General features: G+C 32.8%; 2 protein-coding genes across 2 annotated transcripts in view; one reads left to right on the forward strand and one right to left on the reverse strand.

Annotated features, from left to right (window-relative positions):
* LOC306855263 (nidogen-1-like) overlaps positions 1-6,467 on the reverse strand; it is a gene marked incomplete at both ends in the record, with an annotated part of 53,147 nt that extends 46,680 nt beyond the window's left edge. Inside the window, 2 exons of the mRNA XM_079393817.1 lie at positions 289-591; positions 6,279-6,467. Coding sequence (XP_079249943.1) covers positions 289-591; positions 6,279-6,467 — 492 coding nt within the window. The remainder of the gene's footprint in view (positions 1-288; positions 592-6,278) is intronic.
* Positions 6,468-10,051: 3,584 nt separating this feature from the next.
* Positions 10,052-18,341, forward strand: LOC306854747 (G protein-coupled receptor 137Ba-like; the record flags this gene model as incomplete). The annotated part of the gene is made up of 7 exons (XM_079392988.1): positions 10,052-10,429; positions 14,437-14,486; positions 14,600-14,822; positions 15,864-16,013; positions 16,098-16,226; positions 17,119-17,240; positions 18,233-18,341. 7 exons carry the CDS (start codon positions 10,052-10,054, stop codon positions 18,339-18,341), a joined length of 1,161 nt encoding a protein of 386 aa, XP_079249114.1.
* Positions 18,342-19,741: the final 1,400 nt, after the last annotated feature.

A 19,741-nucleotide genomic window follows, 5' to 3' on the forward strand; every position in this document is an offset into this window, starting at 1 on the left:
ACAATAACTTTGCACATTTTGCATATTGCAATAAAACATGGTATATTCTTGCATATTGCAAAACAATAACTTTGCAAATTCTTGCATATTGCATTAAAAAAATGCATATTATTGCATACTACTAGACAATGACTTTGCTTTTTTTTTGCATATTTCAAGACAATATCTGCATATTCTTGCATATTGCAATAAAAACTTAAATAAAGGTGACTTGACTTGTAGATGCTGTTGTGCCGGCTTCATAACTAACTTTTGTAAGTGCAAAATATTCATGATTGAGGGACATACTGTATATTCATATTCATCTCCTCTTCCTCTTTCAGATTGAGGTGCCACATTCTCCCAGGTGACGATGATGGCGTGAGTGGGTTCGATCCCGTCATCAGAAGGAAACGCTTGACCAATGTGCCCTGCGGCTCTCTGGAGCACATCAGGGCTTTTATCCTGGCGGAAATAGACGTGACCAGCCCCATCGGTGGTGTCCAGATCTCCCAGGAAGGCTGCAATCATACCAAAACTGGCCGGCATCTTCCCCAGGTACTCAGACTCATCGGTGGGTTCAGCCAGAGATATGAAGCCATTGGTGCTGACCTGCAGAGGGTGTGACATGAAACATAAACAAGTAGAGAACTAAACCAATATGAATCTGTTTTGGATTTTTTATGACAGTGGCTAGGAGAGAAACTGATGTGTACAGGTACAATAAATTAGTTTTGAATTAAACGACACCGTGAGTGCTAATGTATTACACTTATGTGCATCACTTTTAAGGAATAACAATTCATATCATGTGGCTTGTTGAGGAGCGGTAAAAAAGGTGAAAAATTCTACAGAAACGCATAACTAGAGACCAGAACTTCTTTTTTTTTGATTATCGCACAAAAACTTCACTATTTTTGAATACTTCAATAAAAAACGTTGCATATTCTTGTATAAGGCAATAGAAATGTTGCACACTCTTGTGCATTTTCTTGCATATTGCAATAGAAATATTCTTGCTGATTGCAATAAAATGTATTGCATATCCTTGCATATAAAAACATTGCACATTGTTGTATTGCAATGCATGTATTTCATTTTCTTGCATATTGCAATAAAAACATAGCATATTCTTGCATATTGCAATAAAAAAATAGGATATTATTGCATATAGCAATAAAACATATTGCATACTCTCATATATTGCAATAAAAAATGTTGCATTTTCTTGCATATTGCAACAAAGCAATGCTCACAGTAAATCAATTTAAAAACAGCCCTGCTTGTAAACAACTGCAAAATCCAATATGTTTTTCTTATAAATGTTGTGGTTTTTAATAGCAAGCATAAATTTTGTTTTGTTTAGTAATAATTAATACGAGTGAGAATCAATGGCTCGTGACTCTTTTAGTTGTTCTTGCATTAAATACAAGTAAAATCACTGTCTGCTCTGAAAAACTGCAAATTAGTAGATGTTTTTCTGCAGGAACAGATCCAACATCATCCACATACCTGAAGTCTAAAACAAACAGCGATGTTTTTCTGTGATCTTTCTTTCCTAATGGTGATGCTGCTCGTTACAGTCGGATGCCTTCACACTTCAAAAGGTGTTGTGCCATTTAAACTAGGCATGTTTGTCTGTGTAAAAGCTTTTCTTTAACGAGTTTCTGGCAACTACTGAAGTAAAACTGCAGGGGAGCCGCAAAACATGTGAAAAGAAGGTCTTCTCCAATATTCCTTACTGCTTACAGTAGGTTTAAATCTAAAAGATCAAGCAATAATGGCAAACAAAATCCAGACTGGTTTCCCAGGATCTTGAACGTCCTTCACACCAAAGTGATAAAATCAAACCCCCACAATCTGTGTGTGACGTCTGCTGGTTGTTGAATCATTAAACCAACATGCATAAGTCTGGAAATACAGACATTAAAACACAAGTTTAGTCTACTTTAGTACCAACAAGGTTTACCTTTACCAACAAAACCATTCAAGCACCAAAAGTGCAAAGAAAAACCCTGAAACCCAGATAACTGTGCTTTTATCCTAAAGAGATGCATGCATGAGTGATTGAAGCATTTGGATGGATCTGCAAGAGCAGCAAACACCAGCTATTGACTCCAACTTGATGGAGATGCGTAGAGTCTCTGACAGCTGAAACAAACGTTTAAAGGATTAACACGCTTTTCTTGGGTCATTTGCAGTTTCGTCATGTGATCTGATGGAAGATCTCTCTGTTTTTAGGGGTCAGAATAATTCACACAAGTCTCAAATTACAAAACAGATTTCCCTCATACGTCTGCTATTATTTGGAGGCATTTTAGGCAACATCTTATCAAATTAAGCACAACTATTACTAAAGCTCATAGTTATGATCAGTGACTTGAACAGACCTCTAAGCCAGTGGTTCTCAAAGAGAGGGACAGATTTCTAAGTTGATTTAAATTTATTTAAAATATGCATTAAAGAAATCTAAAAATAAAGATACTTTTTATTTTAATTCACCCACTCAACAACTGTTTTGTCTCTGAAAAACCATACAGTCTTGGACAATATGGATATATGAGGAAGATTCGTTTTTAAAAAAGTGATTGAAATGTTTTTAAATCTTAAAATGACATCCATTTTATAATAATAAAACAAAGTATTATTAACACTATTTCAGTCTTTCTACTTCAAAATTTCATATTTGATTCAATGTGTCATATGTTGTTTCTTTGCAGTTATTTGTTGAGTAAAAATAGTTTCTTCACCCAATTTTATTCAGTGTAGAAACTGTGAGCAAAAAATATTTGTTAAAGACCAATATCCTTATCCGGTAAATAACAAATGACTGGAAAAGTCATGCAAATTGAAAAAGACTGTGATTCCTGAAGAACATTCAGCTCTTAAAACTTCTGAAATCGTGATATCAAAATTATTTAATCAATTAATTAATTAAATCAAATTATTTAATTGATGGCTCCAGCCCAGTGGGTTGAAAGTCAAAAACCTTGCATATTCTTGCATATTGCGATAATAAACTTTACATTTTATTGTATTTTGCAAGATAAAAACTTTGCATATTCATGCATATTGCAATAAAACTTTTTTAGCATCTTTAGTAAATTTAGCATCTTCTTGCATTTTGCAATAAAAAAAACTTTGGATATTTTTACATATTGCAAAGTTTATGTTAGAAATCAGAATATAAAATAATCTGATTCTTTTTTTTATTCTTTTATCCAGTAAATCACAAACAACTGGAAAAATGTCATGTAAATGAGAAATCCCAGGATTCAGCTCTTTACGAAATCGTGATTTTTAATTAATTAACAGAAGCTAGAGGCATTGGCTCTTAAATATTGTTGTAAATAATGGAGGGTTTTAGAGTCATAAAAGTTCAGATCCACGGCTAAACTTCAGCTCGTCTTATAGCTACAGAAATGAACAATGATAACTCTTGGCTTTATGGAAGATGGACTGGAGATTGATCACAGAATGGAAGAGTTTCGCAGTAGATTGGAGCGCTGACCCATGAGCCCTTGCAGCTGCTCCTCACATGCATCGCCTCAGGGGAGGCCAGGAGATATCAAAGCCAACACAACCTCCACCCAGACGGCAGGGGTACGGAAAAGTCAAGTCAAGTCAATATTATTTGTATAGTGCTTTTAACAATGCAAATTGTGTCAAAGCAGCTTTAAATTGGCTTGATATAAAGCAGTTTGCACAAAATGTGCAAAGTTATTGTCTTTCAATATGCAATAATATGCATATTCTAATTGCAGTATGCACGTTTTTTGCCATATGTAAGAAGTTATTTATTGCAGTTTGCAAGATTATGCAGAATTGTTTTGCAATATGTAAGAATCAGCAGTTTAAATCTAGGCTTGAATCTAGGAAAACAAACAAAGAGTTGAAGAAGAAACAGATTGGGTCTGATGCATCGCTCGAATTCCTGTGAGGAAATCCCGAATCAAGACCAAACAGAAATTAAATGCTATAGAGTGGTAAAGCTCTGCATGCTACCAACACAATTCCATATGGCAAATTTATTTTCATTGCACAATATGCATCGTTTCAAAGCAGCTTTATATAAGTCACACTGTTATGTCAATAATGCCTGGGCGATATGATGAAAAAAAAATTGAGTTCAAATTTGGACAATTAGTGGCACTAGAGGGATTGAGGTAGAGACTCCAAATTTGGTGTGATTAATGCTCATTTTCCAAATTTAAGTAGAAGCCAGTGATAGTGTTTCTATCTTTCATTTTAATTAGTAGTTTCTCTGATTTCAGACAGAATTAGTGGTGGAGTTACCATACTGTGGTTGAATGACTTGTGTCGTAGTGAATATTCTGGTTGAAAATTATTTATTTCATGGTAAAGATTTTAGTTGAAAATTTCGCATATCATGGTAAAGATTTTGACTGAGACTTACTTGGTAAAGATTTTGATTGAAAATGACTTAATTCATGGTAAAGGTTTTAGTTTAAAATTATATTTGTCAGTGAATATTTTGGTTGAAAATGACAAATCATGGAAATGATCTTGGTCTTATTTTCCTTCTATAAGTGTTTTAAACAGGTAGCTGCTAGAAAGTCAAAACACTTCCCATATCTTTTGTTCTTGACGTCCAAGCTAAAACCAAGGTCTAGAGGAAAACCAGCTGAGCTGTACCTTACAATCCTGAACTAATCCTGAACTTAAATGAGGTTCCAATGGGAATAGGAGCTCCTCCTACTTTTTCATTGTGTTCAAAGCAGGTGACATGGCAACCTTTGTTGAAGACGGTCCATCAGGAATGCTGTTATAAATGAATGGAGCACACCAGGACAGGAGGAAGTGCTTATATACACCTCTGGGCTGGAGCCATCAAAGTCACCACAGATCTACACTGAAGCCTCTGGCAAAACGTCAACGATGCATGGAGACAAAACGAAAAGGCCATCACGGATCCATCTGGAAACATACAATGGCACTTCTGTCTACCGAGAGATGGACAAAAGAACTTCTTGACTTCTGTTTCTAAGAGCCAGTGTTTTCTGATCCGTTTGCAATCACTGGAACGTTCCCATGAGTTCTGTGGAACATCCCACATAAGGAGGGATTCATTGGCAATCAGCGGACAGGCCATATGGAAAATATCATTCCAAGAGGAAGTTATGAGATATCACTAGACAGTTAGTATATAAAAACCAACTGCTTTGGCAGATCTATATCATCATAAGTTGGAGGCTTTCCTAGACACTGAATATTAAGTCATTCTGTTCAACGCTTCCAAGCCGATTAAATAAACCTAACAGAGAAGCATCTTAAACATTTTGTATATTGATTGTCTCCTGATTGGCTTCTGCAGTCCGGTTAGATGATTAGTAAACAATGGCAAAATCAACCAACATAATGAATGTACAGTTTGGAACGGCTGGAACAACAGAAGTTCATGTTTGATTGTTAACAGATGAGAAAAGGAGACCATATGCAGGATAAAAAGCTGCAAAACCATCTCAGTGACTGAAAATATCACGCAAAGGATCAGACACTCTTAAAAATAAAGTTTTTTTGCAGCAAAGTGAGAAAAGGCCCATTTTTGGATCCCCAAAAAAGTGTACAGTTCTCAAAATAACTTTTTTTCTTAGCGTGAAGAACATTTTAAGAACTTTTTGCCCAATTCCAAAGATTCCAGATGGAACCATTTAATGCCAATGAACCTAAAGTGTAATAAAACATAAGCACAGAACCGATTGCATTTGGTTAAACACTAGAGTAATAGAAAGCTGTAGATCTCTGATCAACCTCCAGAACCTACACATGCAAGACTACTGAGCACATTTATAAGAAAACCACATCAGGACAGACACCTAAAGTACATATATATGTCTCTCCCCAGTGTTTTCCTTCCATGGGGGGCTTTTACTCTAGATATACAACTTTCAAGACCAAGAAGGAGAGAAAGTGGGAGGCAGACATCTTAATATGCACCGAATAACTGCTGGATTTGATCAACAGATGACTTTTGAGAGCACCTTTGCTTCTTTGGTCAGTATTTGAGCAAATATCAAAACATAATCACTAATAAAGATGCTTATAGAAATGCATGTTTCCTCTTGGATCTCTTGGGGACAATTTGTAGGATTTCACTTCATTCATTCATTCATTCGTTCAGATAATGAATTTGTGTCGGTTTTAAACTTTATAAATAATCTGTATACACCAGTTTCTTTTATTTAAATTAATTAGCCGATTTAAAGATCATCAATGGAAATATTAGGGAAAAACGCGTTATAATTATGAATATTTAGCTTATTTTGAAAGTTACTTACGTAAACTTTGTCGAACTTTCCTTTGAAGAAGAAGAGCGTCTGCTGCAGCTCGAGCTCTCGAACCGAATCGGTTCCTGAATCCAGAATCTGGTCCCCAAACCGGATCCCGTAATCAAAGATCTGCTCCCGGATCAGACCCTGGACCGACACCAGCAGAGCCAGAAGCCCAACACTGCTCAGAAGAGCCATTATACCACTCTGTGTGCGTCTACTGCCCGGTCAGGAGTGATGAAGAGGTGTGAGAGGAGGAGGTGGAGGAGCCTCGGAGATCATTTACATTACTGAGAGATTTCAACCCTCAAAAACTAAAGGTAGGGTGGGCGAGCTCTTAAGTACCCGCACTAAAGTCGTTCAATTCGAGGTATTTTCTACGTTTAGAACATTTGTGTCAGAGAGCAGGTATTTTTATTCACCTGAGGAGTCACAGCGACAAGAGAGTGTGTTGTTTTGTTCGAATATCTACTAAAGTGGTTGAACATCACATATAAGTGACATTTTCTACAGTTTCAGTAACTTTATAGGTGCTTTAGAGGCAGAGCAGGTATTTCTTTTGGTAAAAGAGCAATGTTAAAATCGGACAAACATTGGCAAAAATTAAAACTGTATCACTTTACTATTAATTTAACAACTGCGTAAAAATAAACTCAAATATAAGACTTAACAGCTGAAACATCTAATAGCTATCTGTAAGAAACGCTTCGCCTACTGTTGTTAAAATAATCTGCATTTGTTGGAATATCACCCATAAATGATCTAATTCTATTTATGAGGCATTTTCTATCACTTGATTCAGTTCGAGACTTAGACTCCTTCGAGTCGTCAAACAATCCAAAGAATAGCCTTCATCTTTAAATCAGAAAGCCACTTAGGAAATGAGATTAGATGAACATTAAAACCAGAATCTGACCAGAATGTCTCTGTGTGATTGATTGCCAAACAACTGAATGAATCTTTCTGAGAAAAGACTAAAACAGCATCTCACTTCAGTGTCTGACTTATATTATAATTACATCCATGAGCTTTTTGATTAATCAAAGACTGGACACGATAAATAAATAAAATAAATTTTTTTAATATTCATATTTTTTATTTATAAACCCAGATTCTCAGCCTTTTCCACAGTCATGCATGAAAGAATCCTTACTGAGCCATGTGCATATTTCATTTGTTACAAATGTGTTTTTCTGAAAATAATTACTAGTGGACTGTTTGTTATGATCCAGTTCTGCAAAGCTCGGTCATGTGTTTCTCTGCACAGGTACAATTATGATTCACAAGCACACATCTGCAGACAAATGAGAGACAGTAGAGGAATGTCCTGCACAACAGCTAGTTTTCTGCCGAGGTAAAGCTTCAGTAACTGCTCTGATGCTGTAACATCTGCATCTAACACAGAGGTCTTCACTGGCAACAACATGAAAGATGATAACAGAGCTTTTGTCAAGGTTTGTAGTCACAGATTTTCTTCTCAGTGTTTTATTATCGCCCTCTGGTGGTGACATCACTAAACCAATTACATTATTACATACAAAAACTAAATAAATATACATTGCATTTTGTATAAAGAAAAGTGATTATATTTTACGACCACTAAGATTTTTTTATGAAATTAAATTTTTTGCATTGATTATTTTTTATCATTATGTTTAAGACAGTTACAAGTCAATCTCATTTTATTACGTAGTGTAATAAAAAAATTATAACTGAAATTGTTTAATATTTTTAAACTGCTTTTATGCTGATTTTAGGACCATTTTAGGACTATTATGTTTTTTATTGATTTTTTTATCATTATTTTTATAATAAGACAATAATAAGTCGTTATGTAATGTACCAAAAACACTGAAATTAATTGAAATTATATAGTATAGACCATGGTAATATTTTGGTACAGCCTTTATTAATAAATGTATTTATTTATTTATGCATTGATCATTTATTATCATTATTTTAATGAGTTATGAGTCATTCTCATCTTTTTACATAATGTAACATAAATACTGATATTAATTGTATAGTATTAATAGATCAGTAGCAGGTAGGTGTAGATCAGCTAGTATTATTTTCACAGTGTAAATCATCTTAATAGTCCCAAAATATTTTCATGTATTATTGTACATTTTCATGATTAAATTTTTTTTATGTTTATTTTAACATGATTTGAATTGAACATTTTCATGATTTAATTCGTGTTTGTTTTATTTTTATTTTAAAATATATTTTTTAAAGTTGACATTTTTGATTAATTATTAGCTTTTAATTGTTTTAGTGTTTTATTCATTTTAATTGAATTTTAAAAGTTAAATTTCAATAGTTAAATTTAATTTAATTTTTAATGTTTAATGTTTAGTATTTTATTCATTTTCATTTAATTTTAATTTATTTTAAAAGTTCAATTTCAAGAGTTCAATTTAATTAAATTTTAAATGTTTTATTTATTATTTTTAAAATAATTAATTTAATGTCATTTTAAAAGTTAATTTAATTTCAAATGTTTTATCTTGATTGTTTTTTTTAATAATTAATATAATGTTTGGGGGGAATTTGACTTTTTATGAATTATTAGCTATTATTTTTAGTGTTTTAATTTTTAATTTAATTTAATTTCAAATGTTTTATTTATTTTATTTTTTTGTAAATAATTCATATGAAACAATTTTTGGAATTTGACTTTTTATTAATTAATAGCTATTACATTTTTAGTGTTTTGATTTGTAATTTTTAATTAAAATTTTTAATTTAAAAAAATATTTATTTTATATTTACAGTGGTGTGAAAAAGTGGATTTTTTTATGATTTTTTATTTTTTTTACATGTTTGTCACACTTTAATGTTTCAGATTATCAAACAAATTTAAATATTAATCATTTAAAAACTGCACGTTGTGTTTACTTGTGTTATCTTTGATTAATATTTAAATTAGTTTGATGATCTGAAACATTAAAGTGTGACAAACATGCAAAAAAAAAAATGGGGCCGACACTTTTTCACAACACTGTATGTATTTCACATTTGTATGATGTTATATCTGAATTTTTAATTTAAATTCTTTTTTTTTTTTTTATTCATTATTTTACATTTACATATTTCACGTTTGTATGATGTTATATCTGGAGTCTTTCTCTGTGTTTTTTTTAATATATATATGTGACCCTGGAGCACAAAAGCAGTCATGAGTAACACAGGTATATCTGTATCAATAGACAACAATACATTGTATGGATCAAAATTATACATTTCTCTTTTATGACAAAAATCATTAGGATATTAAGATCATGTTCCATGAAGATATTTTGTAAATGTCCTACTGTAAATATATCAAAACTTCATTTTTGATTAGTAATATGCATTGCTAAGAACTTCATTTGAACAACTTTAAAGGAGATTTTCTCAATATTTAGATTTTTTTGCTCCCTCAGATTCCAGATTTTCTAATAGTTGTATCTCAGACAAATATTGTCCTATCATAACAAACCATACATCAATGAAAAGATGATTTATTCAACCTTCGGATGATGTATAAATATCAATTTATAAAAATTGACCCTTATGACTGGTTTTGTGATCCAGGGTCACATATGTATAATAAACTATCAATGGCATTCTATTCCTGAAGAGAGATAAACCCGAACCCCTCCCAACCCCCCCTCTCTCTCTCCTCACACCCCAGAGCCAATCAGCTTCTCCGGATCCTGATCACATGCTCCATCCTCTCTGCACGCTCTCTCCTCACGACTGCAGACGGTGAAGCTCTGAGGCTGGATGGGAAGGTAATGACAGACGCAGACATGCAGGGATCGTCCGGAGCGAACACCTCTCTGTCTCCTCCGACGCTCAGCCCCAGCATCCCTCCCTTCGTCAAGCTGGGCCTGACGCTGGCCTACACCGTCTTCTACTCGCTGCTCTTCTCCTTCATCTACGCTCAGCTGTGGCTGGTGCTGCGCTACAGACACAAGCGCTTCAGCTACCAGACGGCGTTCCTGTTCCTGTGCTTGCTGTGGGCGGCTCTGCGAGCGCTGCTCTTCTCCTTCTACTTCAGAGACTGCGTGACGGCCAACGCGCTCGGACCCTTCGCCTTCTGGCTGCTCTACTGCTTCCCCGTCTGCCTGCAGTTCTTCATGCTCAGCCTCATGAACCTCTACTGTGCTCAGGTGAGCCGCGGCTACATGGGAATCAGAAAGGAACACTTTAACTAAAATAAACTAAAATTAAAATGTCAAATTTAAATAATTTTTAAAATAAGTACAATACTGAAAATTTAATTATAACAATGGAAAAAATGGGGAAAAATATAAAATAAATAAAATACTAAAAATAAAATTAAAAAAATGGGGAAAAAATTAAATATTTTTTTAAATAAATAAAATACTGAAAATGAAATTATAAAAAAAAATATAAAAAAAAATAAATAAATACTGAAAATGAAATGATAAAAAAATTAAATAATTTTTAAAATAAATAAAATACAGAAAATGAAATTTTTAAAATGTAAATAATTAAAAGAAATACTGAAAATGAAATGATAAAAATGTCAAATGGGAATATTTTGATCAGCTACTAATATGATTCCCTTTATAACTTGAGTAGAATTCTAGGGAACATCTAATAAGAAAAATCCGGAGTTGAAATATAGTTTTTTTTTATTTAGTTTTTTTATTATTTGTATAGCGGTTTTAACAATGCAAATTGGGTGGCTTTATATCAGCTTTACAGTATTTAGACGGGAAATTGTTTGTCAAAATAGTGTCATTCTCCTCTGGCCAGACATAATCAGCAGTTTAAATCTAGGCTAAAGCAGAGTCAGATTGTGTAAAGGACTCATCTGGTTCCTGTGGTCTTGTCCCGATGGCCGTCTTGGAGACAGGGTCTTCACTGGGGATCAGTCTCTGGGGCTCATCTAGGTGTCCTGCTGTAGAGGTCATCTCTAGGTGCTGATCCACCATCTGATCTGGATACAGTCTGGATCTGGGTGGCTACGGTGATCTCAGAATAAGAAAGAAACACTAATATTATCATAGATGCCATTCTACTAACGATGTAACAAGTACATCCGGTGTTTTGGGAAGTGTTCCCGGTTCCGGTTGACCTAATTAATGCAGCCTAACAATCATTTAACAGATTTGAATTATAGAAATGTGATAGTGTATTATGTGTAAACCAGGTTAAAGAGATGGGTCTCTAATTTAGATATATTATTAAGATGGAAAAATGCAGTTTTACAAAAGCTAGAAACATGTTTTTCGAAGGAAAGATTGCTATTAAAAGTACACCTAGGTTCCTAAATGATGACGAAGAATTTACAGAGCAGCCGTCAAGTATTACACAGTGATCTAGGTTATTACATGCAAACGTTTTTGGTCGTTTTTTTTCTGAATTTAGCAGTAAGAAATGCTAGTCATCCAGTTTTTGATTTCAACTATACATTCAGTTAGTTTTGTAAACTGGAAATCCTCACATATATCATTTTTCTCTAAGAAGGAACATTGTGATGATACTACCTTTTCTAATATCTTTGACAGAAAAGGGAGATTCGAGATCGGTCTGTAATTAATTAATTATTTGGGGTCAAGTTGTGTTTGTTTAATGAGAGGCTTAATAACAGCCAGTTTGAAGGTTTTTGGGACATATCCTAATGACAATGATGAGTTAATAATATTCAGAAGAGGATCTATGACTTCTGGAAGCACCTCTTTTAGGAGCTTAGATGGAATAGGGTCTAAAATACAGGTGTTGGTTTAGATGATTTAACAAGTTTATACAATTCTTCATTTCCAATAGAAGAGAATGAGTGGAATTGTTACTTGTTACTTTGTTACTTCATACTTCAGCATATTTCTTGTAGGATGTTTTTTTCTAGGAATAGTTCAGTGAACATGAATGCTGATGCTCGTTCTGCTCGTGTTCGCACACGTGTAAATGACCTACATTGAGCCTGGATCTGCGTCATGATCGAGTACAGTGATGACGGCCCGGCAGACGTCTAATATCAGCTTCAGCAGACACAACACAGTCAATCCAGTCCCACAGCAGTGTCTCTGTTCATTCATTAAACAGGAGAGACGTCTGCCCTCGTAAAGCCAACATTTACAGTCTTTAATTAGTGCTGCTTGGCAAATCAATTATAATGATGATGATAAATCATGCTTCTTGACAGGTTTTCTTCAAAGCCGAGTCAAAGTACTCTGTCACCTCCTTAAATTTAAGTTATTAAAATTATATTTTATATTATTAATAAAATTTAATTTAATAAATGAATCATAAAAAAAAAGAAAAAAATTTAAGATGAAAATTTCTTACTAATAAATAAACAACAAAAATAATGCATAAAATTAAAATTAATATGTTAAAATGTTAAGTTTAAAAACATATAAGACCCCATAAAAATGTACTCTAAATAAAAACTAAATGAAAAAAAACTTGAACTAAATAAAAAGCAAAATTAATTTAAAATAAAAACAAAAAACAAACTGATTTTTAAGTAAAATTATATATATATATATAAAAACAAATCATAAATAAATCATAAAAATGTGCAATTAATTTAAAACACTTACTAAAATGAATAAATCATAAAAATTATAATGTAAATGAATAATTTTAAAATAAAAATAAAGCACTCGATAAAAATGAATAAAATCATACAAATGTACAATTTAAATAAATTATTTAAAAATTTAAATTAAATACTTACCAAAAATGAATAAAGTCTTAAAATGTAAAATTATAACAAATAAGTATAAGAACAATATATATATGTTTTTATACTTATTTGTTATAATTTATATATTATATAATATTGTATATATAACATAAAGTACATACAGTATATTTTTTAATATTTGTTTAATGGCATTTTTTTTATGAATGTAGTATCACTGACGTTTCTATGTAACAGTTTTTCCCCTAATATTTAACCATTGACTAAAGCCATTCAACATTACATTATAATTGAGAGCTATCAATTTAAAATTGATTAGACTTTAAAAAATACTTCACATAAACCCATTATAATAGATGTCAAATTTAGCTACCTGTGCTCTTCAGCAAGTTGGAAGTCTACAGAAATTGAATAAAGTTATCAAACACTAAATTCTAAATGAAATATAGTTGAATCCTTAAGGCTACAACAGTTATTGATTTCCATCTTTGATGAACAGACATCGCTGCAGCTGGTTATTAGGCTGCTATCACTCTAAGAGCTGCCGCTGCTGAACATGATGTGCTTTAATATGAAATGATATACAGCGTGCCGGCGTATTTGTGAATGCAGTTGAAGAGCATGCGCAGTATAACAGCTGACAGGACAGGAAAACTCATTTTTACTGACATATGGCCTGACAACATCTCATCTGACCGCAGTTCACTGATGTTCTACTGAAGCTCCTCGTCACCTCATTTAATTTCATTTCACTTTATTTATAGAGCACTTTACAACTGCACCTGCAGACAAGTGCTGTACAATCAAGAAACACTCATTAAAACACACAATTTAAGACAACACGCATTCCACATTCTCAAAGGCTAAAGACAAGACGTAGTTCCTCGTTACCTCGTTAGTCTCCAGTTTGATGTGCTCGTCTAAATAAACACAGTTTTTGTCAAGAAAAAAGAGACAGAAGCAGCAGTTGTGAGTGCGATAAACTGAAAAAATTAATCGCCTGCGTTAACACGCTAATCTTGACAGCGTTAATATATATATATATATATACATGAAATATTTAATGTTTACTTGCATGTCATCAGAACCTTCATCAGTGAACATGCTAATGTGTTTTTAAATAATATATATGTAAATAAAAAATATTTAAATATTCATTTAAAATCTTAGGGGGACTTCAAGAAAATGTAAAAAAAATTGTGCTGTCATATGATTAATCGCATCCAAGATAAAAATGTAATTGTTTACATAATATATGTGTGTGTACTGTGTTTATTATATAAATATATATACACAATACACAATGCATGTGTGTGTATTTATATATACATAAGAAATAAACACATATATTATGTAAAAAAAAAAAAAGTTTGAATGCGATTAATCGCGATTAATCGTTTGACAACACTAAAAAATATATACAAATATTAATAATAAAAAGAGTGTCAGGCTGAGGGTTTAGAGTGTTTAATTAGTCAATAATCAGGTTTCTTTTGACAGGTTTTCTTCAAGGCCAAGTCGAAGTACTCTCCTCACCTCCTCAAATATAAGTGAGTGATATCTATATGAGTATATGAGATGTATAATTATGAGTGAGTGCTGAAGCTGATGTTTGAGCTTCTCTCTGTGCATCGGTGGCGCTGATGTTCTCCTGTGTCTGCAGGTTTCCTCTCTACCTGCTGTTCTTCGGCGTGAGTTTGCTGTTTCTGCTGGTCAATCTGAGCTGCGCTCTGCTGGTCAAGATGAGCCACGCACAGGTCAAGACCGTCGTTCTGGTGCGAGTCGCCATCAACGACTCGCTCTTCGTCCTCTGCGCCGTCTCGCTGGCCGTCTGCCTCTACAAGATCGCCAAGATGTCGCTCGCCAGCATCTACCTGGAGTCCAAGGTGAGAAACACACTTCAGACACATCAAAGAGAAATCCTGTCGGCATTTACACTAAAGTAGGGTTCCCCAAACTGCACTGATGAAAATATGATAATTCAATCATAAAAATGTAAACTAAAACAATCATTTTAATAGAAACAAAATCTAAATTAATCAAATTAAATCATAAAAATGTAAAATAAAAATGTATAATTAATAATATTAGTAATACAGTAATACTTTTACAGTAATATTTATAATTAATAATATTAGTAATACAGTAATACTTTTATTATAATTAATTTTAATAAAAATTATAATTTTAATAATATTAAAAACTAATTAAAATCTATTAAATCAAATTGATAATACAAATAAACTAATACAATCACGACAAATTAAATCATAAAAATATCAAATTAAAATAAAAAACAAAAAACAATCATAAAATTATGAAAGTGAAACAAACAATATTGTATAGTAATAACAATAATAATAAGATGACTATAATAGTAATACATTTATTATTATTAATTTTAATAAAACAAAAAATTGAACATTTACTAAAAATAATTAAATCATAAAAATACAAAATTAAAATAATTTTAAATAAAACATTTAATGAAAATGTTTTGTCATGAAACTGTAAAATTAAAAAATTATTTTATAATAAAAAGAATAAAAATAAAACAATTACTAAAAATTTTATTATTTAAAAAAATCCTAAATAATAAATAAACAATAAAATGTAAAATTAATATTAATATAAATGTAAGATTTTTAAAGATATCTTAAAATCAAAATTTTAATAAAACACTTACTAATATATTATTATTACTAATTTAATAGGTTTTTAATAGTTTTTATTTATTATAATTTTTTTAAACTAGTTTACTTGCATTTCAGGTGGCCATTAATTGTCATCAGAGAACTGCGAACATGCAAATGTGCTGTTAAATTAGTGAAATATTAACTTAAAATCTCAGGTGGACTTAAAGAAAAGGATATATATATATATAATAAACTGTGGTTGATTGGCAGTAAGTCTGTGTATTGTTTCAGGGCACATCGGTGTGTCAGGTGACTCTGATCGGGCTGATGGTGATCCTGCTGTACGCGTCGCGGGCCTGTTATAATCTGCTGGTTCTGGCTCTGACCAACATCGAGAGCATCAACTCGTTCGATTACGACTGGTATAACGTGTCGGATCAGGTGGGCTCACACCTCCTCTCCTCTCATCTCACGACTCACTCGCTCTGAATCAGGAATAAAGCCGGTGTTTCTCCGGTTCTGCAGGCGGATCTGCGCTCCAGTCTGGGCGACGCCGGTTACGTCGTGTTCGGTGTCATTCTGTTCGTCTGGGAGCTGCTGCCCACGTCTCTGGTGGTTTTCTTCTTCCGCGTGCGAAAACCAGCCCAGGACCGGGTGAGCCGGACCAGATCTGATGAGTGTTTACTAGGGATGTAACGATAACAAAATCTCACCATCACGATAATATCGCGATATGAAGTCCACAATATGATATTTTTTTTTTTTTTAAATAGACGAATGAAGAATTGGAAAAAAAATTTTTTTTTTACATTTTAAAGTTACAGTAATAGCCATATATTATAAAACAACTGCACTGTAAAATAAATGTAAATGAATATTTGATAGGTATATTATTATTGCTTTACACTACAGTAGGATAATTACAATACCTCTTTGCTAATTTGTACACTTGAAAGAGATATTTTGAGTTTGGACTGCATTTAAACCGCTAGCTGTCAGTAATTCATGCTGCACTTTAAGCTTTTATTTTGAAGGAAACTCCAGCTTCAGTGAAAACAGGCACAAAAACACGTCTCGCTACAAATCTAGTGAAACGCTGTAATCATCTGCAGCTGAAATAAAGCAGAACTGGTGGCTGTTGTTCCCAAACGTGTGCTAAACTCACAGAACGTGAAATAAACTGCATTCATTCAGTGTGAACGTGAGACGCAGAAACGCTTTAAAACACGCAGCAAAAACAGACTTGATGAAGGAACAAGCCATATTGTGCTTTCGGTCTGAGTTCGTTTGACAGATACAGTACTGTGCCAAAGCAAAATGACCCAAAACACAACTTTAAAGACCTTTTAAGTTAGAATAAGAAGTTTAAATATACAGTATTTTTAAAACTACACGACCTATCGAATCATATCGTCATGTGACCGCGATAATATCGAGACAGTTTTGCTATGGCGATATCACGGTTTTGATAATATCATTACATCCCTAGTGTTTTCAGTGTGAAGAAGATCCTGGTCTGACTGTAAGTGTGTTTGCTGTTTTCTAGAGCGGTTCCTCCATTCCCAGCCACGTCTTCTCAAACCGGCCGTATTTCTTCGACAATCCCAGACGCTACGACAGCGACGACGATTTAGCCTGGGCTTCCCATCCGGTGACCACCTCCACCAGGTAAAACCACCTAGAACTACAAACATTACAAATCATACCTGAAATAAAGCGGAAATATATCAGATGAAAAACTCAAATCAAAATGAACTAAATATAATAATAATAATAATAATTTAGTAATAGTTTCTTTACAAAAAAATTATAAAAACAATAAAACACTTACAAAAATTAATTAAATAATAAAAGTGTAAAATTTAAATAATAAAAAAAAATCTAAATGCAACACTAAAAATGTAATTTAAATTAAAATGAATAATAAAAAACTTAATATATTGATATTTAAAATAAAAATTTAACACATTCATATAATAAAATGTACAATTAAATCAGTAAATCATTTTAAAATTTAAATTTAAATAAAACACTTATTTGACACGTTGCCATTACTCAACATCAGAGAACCATTAACATGCAAAATGTGCTGTTAAATTACTGAAATATTAACTTAAAATCAAAATATTTTATATAATAATAATAACATACAACTATTAAAAATCATTTTCAGCAGTTGAAATTAAGTTGAAGTAAAATAAAACATAAATATAAGATAAAAGATATAAGATTTACCCAAAAATGAAAATTAGCCTGTGTTTTACTCGCCCTCAAAGCATTCTAGATGTATATGACTTTCTTCTTTCAGATGAATCCAGTCGTTGTTATATTAAAAATTATCCTTGGCTTGTCAGAGTGGTTGAAATAAATAATTTTAAACTCCAACATGTCAATTCAAATAAGTGAATAATTGTAAAATGATCAAATAAACACTTTAAAAAAAATGAAATACTTAATCAGTCATTTAAATGACATCAGAAAGCCATATATTTCATACTATTTTATTACCCTAAAATCATATGGGTTCTTTTTCAGAATATTCAGTAAATATGTAAATAAATATAAAAACGTATTTGAAAGCAGCTTGGGAAGGTTGAGGAGCACTGGACTGACAGGTTAAATTGATATGAGCTGATTTGGTCTGATTTTTCTGTGTTCAGTCTGTCGACAGACGGCTTTGACTGGAGCAGCCGCAGCAGCAGCTTCCTGGTCCATCTGGGAGGAGACGAGCCACGGTCGTCATTGGCAACAGCCGGACTGAACCGCTAAAGATGTACAGTTCTGGAAATGAGAAACGCATTGCACTTTAAACGCCCACACACACACACACACACACACACGAGTAACACGTCACACATGACGCACTGTAAGTGTGAGTCGCCATGGAAACTGACTCTAGGTTCTGAGCGAGGCTGTGTTCAGAATGCTGCACTAACACACTGCATACTACTTCAAAAATACCAGTTGCAACAATATAAAGTAGTGCAGTATACTTACGTCACTACACGGCATGCTTAATTCAGCAAGTGGCATCCAGTTGGATATTCAGCATTTTCAATCTAATTTTGTATAAAATGTTGACAATCTGATCAAACAGGGAGTGAGAAAAGATACATATTGAGTGCATTGCATTGTGGGATTTTTAATCTTGTTTCCATTTTCATGTATTTTATATATTTTATTTAATTAGGAGTCGTTTACAAAGCAGAGAGCTGAAACCATTCAGTTGCGTGCAAGTTCAAGATCATTTGTGATTCATAGATTTCACATCTGAAAGTGCGTACGTTTATTCTATGAATCACATGTACGCATATTTGAGAGATGATCGTAAGATCAAATTTAGGATGGTTTCTGCGCAACATTTTATAAATGAGGCCCATGCATACAATACACTGCAGAAATAATGCGATTACGTTAGTATACATTCTGATCACAGACTCGTGCTGTAAGTGTTTATATTCACACGATCACATTTACATTGTGATTCCAACACAGTAGTTACAGTCAGGATTATGAAATAATGTGCAAGGCATGAATTTATGTTTCTTTGAGTATTTATCTTTAGCTGTTGAAAACAGTATAATTGGTCAACTAAGGTTGAAGCACACTTAAAAATGATGCCGATGTCTTTAAATATATTTAAGATAAACACATGTTATTTCACTGATCACGTGATTCTCATTTGTTCATTTGTAATGAGGATGATGTTCGTCACCTTCTACAAAAATAAATTATTTGCTGTTAAAATAAGACTAATATGCTTCTTACTAACGAGGACAAGAGCCGAATGACAAAAATCTGCAAAATAAGTGTTAAAAAAAGCCAAAATAAAAATATTTACCAAAAACGTTTGACTGACACATATATATATATATTTTTACATTATTATTTACAGCACTCATTAAGATAATATATGATATTCTCTTTAATTCTGATTCTGGCAAAATATCAGTGCTGGTACTACTAGATCTTAGTGCTGCGTTTGACACTGTCGATCATAACATACTTCTAGAGAGACTGGAAAACTGGGTCGGGCTTTCTGGGATGGTACTCAAATGGTTCAGGTCATACTTAGAAGTGATTATAGGAGAGCATAAGTCTAAGTGGACGGCCATGACATGTGGAGTCCCACAAGGCTCAATTCTTGCACCGCTCTTGTTTAGCTTGTA

Source organism: Barbus barbus, assembly GCF_936440315.1.
Source record: "Barbus barbus genome assembly, chromosome: 35".
Lineage (NCBI taxonomy): Eukaryota > Metazoa > Chordata > Actinopteri > Cypriniformes > Cyprinidae > Barbus > Barbus barbus.